At 43.1% G+C, this 6621-nt stretch overlaps 1 protein-coding gene across 1 annotated transcript in view; it reads right to left on the bottom strand.

The window, feature by feature from the left end:
- Positions 1-2612: 2612 nt before the first annotated feature.
- The window catches only part of LOC106510742 (protocadherin-1), a gene marked incomplete at both ends in the record, with an annotated part of 18307 nt that continues 14298 nt past the window's right edge, over positions 2613-6621 (bottom strand). Inside the window, 1 exon segment of the mRNA XM_013999456.1 lies at positions 2613-4796. Coding sequence (XP_013854910.1) covers positions 2613-4796 — 2184 coding nt within the window.

The raw sequence follows: 6621 nt of genomic DNA, 5'->3' as shown, positions 1-6621 counted from the left end.
ACACACACACACACACACACACACACACACACACACACACACACACACACACACACACACACACACACACACACACACACACACACACAGGCCGCCGTGTTGCCATGGAAACAGCGGGAGTCAGTCAGCATAAAGCAGGAAGGACCCTGTCGGACTGTTAATGTGGAGTCCAGGGCGGCGGGGGAGGAGCTGTTTTATTAACCTTTGACCTCATCAATCCTCATCTCTTCAGTAATATTTGACCTCTGACCCCTCCACAGGTTCACACTCTGATGTTCTAACTTTGTTTGATTAGGACCACATCAAAAGAAGAACTTTTCGTTTGATGGTTTAACGGTTTGTTTCCAGTTTGGCACAAATAAAACATTTAGGAGCAAAGCATGATGGGAGTTTCTGTTCACAGCTTCATCAGCCTGAAACGGTGAAACACAGCTGATTTTCACTAAAACATGCTGRTAATTAGATTCACAAAGGACAATCATGAAATCTGTAAAATAAACTTGATCCGGCTCGTCTCAGTGTTTCAGAAACAGGTTCTRATGGACCCAGCTGTTGCTTTAAAATCAAGATTTTCTTCTTTTCAGGACGTTTTGATTTTATAAAAAAAGTTTTTCTTCCCTCAGATGGACTGTTTGTCTCTGCAGTCCTGCTAAAAAGACTAGATATTTCAGGAAATAGTCCSCACCCACCACATTTGTTCTGATGACTCTTGAATAAAATAAAAATAAACAAAAGTTGTAATATTGACAGTTTTTTTCAGAACCAGATTTTTCTGGTTTGGGTCTTGTTGGTCGTTCAGCATGAAGACTGTAATGAAGATTATGTGTAATAAAGTCAACAATAATCTGTAATAAAGATGAAATTAAATGTAATAATTTACTGAAAAAGCTCCTCTGAAACATCCTGAAGCCCAAAGGAAACAGGTCCAGTTGCCTTCAGCAGAACCCAACAGCTTTTTCTCTTCATGTATGAAGGATGGAAGTGGAAATGGGAGACTGTAGCTATCGCAGCAGCGTTCCCTTGCAGCCCACCTCACAAACCCAGTGAATGCACAGAGAGCGCCACGTTCACATTTGAGCACACATTTATTGAAACAAATCTGTTGAAACTGTAAAAAACATGGAATGGAAGGAACACTGTACAAAGAAGCAGACTACATGACCCAGGAGGTCTGAGCGTTAGCGGACTAAATGAGCCCCCCGCCGAACGAGGAGGCGGATCCTGGAGGGTCTGGACGCTGCGACATGGTGATGAGAATGAGAACACATGCAGGTGTGTGTTTGGGAGTCTTTGGTCAGTCTCTTCAGAACAACAACACACAATAACAGAAACAGCAGGTGAAAAAGCACAAACAAAACAAAACATTGGACACGTCTTTCACATGTATGTACAGTCTGAACACSTGATTGTCTCCACAGTTTCCCATGATCACAGGCCTGTCAAACTCAAACAGCAGTTGGCTACAAAAGTTCGTCACAATCACATTTAATGGCCCTGGATCACCCCAACCCCACTCTTTTTTTACATTAAATAGAAAAGACCAAGGCACTGTGGGTAAGGCTAAAGTGGGAGCCTGGAAAATTACCTGCCATTAATCTGTGCAAACAATTGACTTTTAGCCCCGCTGATTGTGGACACACGGGCAAAATGAAAAGTCGTATTTCAGCTGAGCTGACAGGAAGTGTGGAGGTTAAGAAATGGTTGCATTCAGTCTTAGTGTACCTTTTCCTTCTGTGAAGCTTTTTTCCACAACCTCACTAAGCCATTCTTCTTGTTCTCCTTCTGTTCTCTTTCACTGCTCCCTGACTGAGCTGAAATTACCTTCAGTTACTCTGAGCTGGATGGAAACTCTCTAAAGTGGTGCTCAGACAGTGGACTTCCTGGACAAAGYGAGTCGAAAAACAATAAAGAAAGAAAAATAAACTCAGGAATTCACAGTCACTCTTTATCTTCAACAAGCCCATCTGAGCAAAAAGAGCAGCTTTAAACCGCTTAGCTCTAAAGAAATAACAAAAAACAAGAACACCATCAGACAAAATGAGGATGTCAGCGTGAAGCTTTCAATAACCACAGAAACAAAATGAATTCAAATTAAACAAAAAGCAACCTTCATTTAAACTTCTGTAAAATGGTGAAAATAAAAAAATTAAAAACATCAAGAAGACAAGGATGGACCTATGTGGGATTTCCAATTTCAGCAAATGAATAAATTTATTCTTCAGAAGCCAAACTTGTATTCTTCTTTAAAATAAGGCATCTTCTGTAAATCAACAGATACTTTTATTWAAAAAGAGTATTTAACTGTAAAACATAAACAAAACCATCTAAATCTGAGCTGTAAGTCTGCTCTGTAAACTGGTAAATATTGGGAAGCCCATATTTGGTCGATCCTTCATTTTAGGTCCATAATGAACTGAAAACCATAAACTAAACAAAACTTTGTGAACAGAAGCAAAATAAAAACAAAATGAATAAAAGCCATTTGGAAGTGGGTGATGTGCAAAGAAATCAGTGCGGCTTTGGTGGAAGAACAAGTCCCAGTGAGACTACCACACCCGGTTGGTCCAATAGATGTTCTCCCTGGGGTACACCGTGTTAGCGTAGTCTCCTACCTGTTTGTTGCTGTATTTTGGTGGATTGGCCTTGTAGCTGTAATCCGAATATTGGTCGGAGCCTGTGGAGTTGTTGTCGCCTGTGCCTACGAAGGTATTGGTGGCGGGGAGGTCTTGAACGGCCTGGTGCTTCTTGGAAGCAGAGGGTGACTGTGGCTGGAGTTGGATAGACGGCAAGGGAGAGTTGGACCGGTAGTGACGGCCCAGGTCTGGACTTCCAGGTGGGTAATTCAGGGGCAGGTGGATTCTGGGACTGTCATTGACGTCATTGATGAGGTTGAACTTGAGGCCTTTCTGCAGACTGGCCTCCTCGTCTTCCTCCAAAGGTTTAGCGGGTTTTGGAGCTTTGTTTTTCTTGTTCTTTTTCACTTTGCCGTTTTTTGGTCCCTGTTTGGGAGCATACAGGTCCTTGCTCTCCTTCTTGCCGGCCTGATAGCCACTCTTAGCATCTCTCTGCAGCCAGTATCTGATAACCACCACGGCCACAATGATCAGAATCACAACAGCAGTGCCTGCGAGGATGGCGTACAAAACACTGGTCCGCTGTTGATTAAAGGAGTAGTCTGGATCTCCTGCTATGTCTCTGTCCAGAGGTGTATAGAGACTGTGACCAACCAGTGCCTCAATGAGGGAGACGTTAGATCTGGTCTCATTAATAAAGACATGGACCAGTGCGGTGGTGTGACGAGGAGGTTTGCCTCGATCGCTGACCTTCACTACCAGCCGGTGAAGCCCGTTGTGCTTGCCAGGTAAAGTCTGCGTCAGTGTGATCTCCCCACTGCTGGATGATATCTGAAACAGGCCGTAAGGGTTTCCACCTGTGATGGAGTACAACAGCTCAGCATTAGGTCCAGCGTCAATGTCCTCGGCCTCGACTACCTCAACTGGTGCGTCTGGAGGTGTCATGGGTGACAGGTATATGTAGGAAGAGTTGGAAGGTTTGGTGACGTAAGGGGCATTGTCGTTTTCGTCCAGGACATTGATGGTGACACCGACAAAGGAGGATCGAGGGGGTTCACCAGAATCCACAGCCTTCAGACGGAAGGTGTAGGTGCTTTCCTTCTCACGGTCAAAAGAAATGCTGGACAGGATGGTTCCCGTGCCATTCTGGATGATGAATTTTCCATTGTCTGGTTCCACAAACAGAGTCACCCGGGCGTTCTCCCCCTTATCAGCATCATTAACGGTTACTACTCCAACAGGATTTAGTGGAGGCATGTTCTCGATGACAGAGAAGCTGTAGCCGTTCAGTGTAAATTTGGGGTCGTTGTCATTGCGGTCAAGAACATTCACCACCACTGTAGCAGTCCCAGTTTTACTTGGAACGCCCTTGTCTGCAGCTGCAACGTGAAACTCGTAGTGCTCTCTGTCCTCTCGATCCAGCATGTTCTTTACACGAACCTCTCCTGTGTTGGCATCAACCTCAAAGAGCCTGGCAGCCCAGAGCTCAGTGATGCTATAAATCAGCTCTGCGTTACTGCCGCTGTCTGCGTCTGAGGCCACAACATCGAGAACTTTGTCACCTGGTTGGTTGCCTTCTGCAAAGTCCACTTCAAGCAAAGGAGGAGAAAAACTGGGCGTGTTGTCGTTAATGTCAGTGACCTGGACTTTGAGGGAGTTGGTGCTAGATAGAGCTGGGTTTCCAGAATCCACAGCAACGATTTCAATCCTGTAATCCTTAATACGTTCATAATCCAGCAGAGTTGTTGTCTGCAAGAAGTATTTTCTCTTCCGATCGCTGGCAGACTCGCTAGCAGGTCTGAGCTGAAACGGTACATCTCCTGCAACCACACACGTCACCACAGCATTTTCCCCCTCGTCACGATCAGACACCTGGACCAGTGCCACCGGTGTACCAATCGGCATGTCCTCAGAGATGTTGGCCACGCCTTCCTGATGGATTACCAAACCAATACCACGGATTTCGATGGATGGTGAATTGTCGTTCTGGTCCTTGACGGTGATTGTCACCAGAACCTTGGAACTCCTTGAATTGGGTCCTCGATCTCTGGCAACCACAAAGAACTTGAGGAAAGTCTCTTCTTCTCGGTCCACCAGGCCTTTGACRTAAATGATTCCTGTAGAACGATCGATGCGCAGCAGCCTCTGGACAGTCTCAGATGCCTGATGTAGGCTGTAGTCGATCTCYCCGTTGATCCCGGTGTCTGCGTCGTTGGCTCGGACCTGAAAGTACAGTAGAAGAGGATTATATCCCCAGGTTAACGTTGTCTGGATATGCAAGGATTTAAGAAAAAGAAAATCATTAAGTTACTGTATATTGTGCACTACTTTATGTATTAATTTTTTCTACAATCACAGTGTTGAAGTTTGACTCATTTTAAGTCAATTTTCTGTTAATTTTCTGCGTTAGCCTCAACATCCCACTACCTTATTAAAAGCTCAGTTTCATTTTAATGATCTTTTACTTACAAAAGTCACAGAAGATTTAACAACGCAGCTCTACGAAGCTGTGGATGTTCTCTCAAGGGGCCAAAGGTTTCTGCTGTTTGTAAAACAACAGTTTATCAAAGCAGCATGCACGCCCTCGCACAACAACGTCTAACCGCCACACAGCGCCTCGTTGGCGTCTAATGGGCAGAGGAGTGAACGATAATGTTCCTCTCATTATGAGGGAAGGTCCGGCTCCTCTGGGCCCATTACAGGACCAGAGAGAACAGACCCACGTCGGCCACGGTCTGCTTTCACCCGTCCAAAACTGAAGTAAATGGAGGTGATTACTCAATCAGGTTGAAAGAGCAGTCAGCAAAATATCAGTCAGGCTGAGYTCGTTAGGATCTACAGAACTGATGCTTTTTAATTATGTCCATTCAACGTCACGCTCGTCATTAAAATGTAAGTTAAATAAAAGGAAACCGGAYGGCGTCTATAAATACATCAGGTGCTGCAGCCTCAGCAGTTCTTCAGCCTTCACCTGGGACAAGCAGTAATGTAATTAGGTTTTTAAATCTTAAAGCCAATTATTCCTCTAAAGCATACGGGAATCTGTGCCAAGCTTGCACTCAGCAAAATAATGTCTTCAAAAGTCCTTAAAAAGAAGGAAAAGTAAATCTGTCCGTGTTGTGCTTTTATTAAACCTGTACGAGCAACAATAAAAGTCCTGTTTGAGCCAAGGACACAGAAACGTTCCTACYGTCCAACGTGGAGGGACACATTCTGATTTGTTTTTAATCAAAGTGTAAAAATATCACATCGTTTTAAAACCTGACGTTTAACTCAGATCAGACAGGAAGTGAAGCTCGGACCACAACAAAAAAATAAAATCACATAAAGTCAACTTGTTTTTATGATTTTATCTAAAACTAGGTCCAAACAGCAGAAACAAACAGTGTTTATCTGCTGGTTACTGATCAGCCAGGTTGTCCAGAACCAGACCAGCAGAGTCTGAAGGTTGGAGGATTAATAATTAATCAACATGAAACTGTGTTTGCACCAGTTTCTCACTTCATAAAATACAGTCGAAAGGATCACCTGTTCAGAATTAACATGTATTTATTTATTTAAAATAAATTTACACATTTTTAATCCATGATCAATCAATGAAGACTCACCTGAATCATCTCATTAATAAATAATGTTTTTACATCTAAATGGACTTTAGTTTGTCTCTTGTGATCATTTAAACAGCTTTTATCAATAAACCTTTTAACTTTTAAAACATTTGAAACTTTAAAAGGAAAACAGCATTATTAATAATTATAGACTGTCRTGTGTATCGATTAAAAAAGACTTTTAAAGATGAAGTGTTGGCTGAGCTCTGACCTTTAAACAGTTTTTACTGATAATCTGTAAGAAGATGAACTCTGGATGATAATCTGATGTTTAACTTCTGTCTGTTTTGGTTCAAAAATCCATCTGAAGTCTTTTCCCTTTAAAATCCCACTGAGAATCAGAACCAGCTGGGCCTGGTTCTGGACCTACAGAATGAAGCAGCAGAACAATGGGCCTCATGCAAGAACCGTTCATACACACAGATTTGTTCTTAAGTTGT

This window comes from Austrofundulus limnaeus, unplaced genomic scaffold, assembly GCF_001266775.1.
Source record: "Austrofundulus limnaeus strain Quisiro unplaced genomic scaffold, Austrofundulus_limnaeus-1.0 Scaffold2298, whole genome shotgun sequence".
Lineage (NCBI taxonomy): Eukaryota > Metazoa > Chordata > Actinopteri > Cyprinodontiformes > Rivulidae > Austrofundulus > Austrofundulus limnaeus.
Note: the sequence above shows the minus strand (reverse complement) of the source record. Positions and strands in the feature narration are given on the sequence as shown.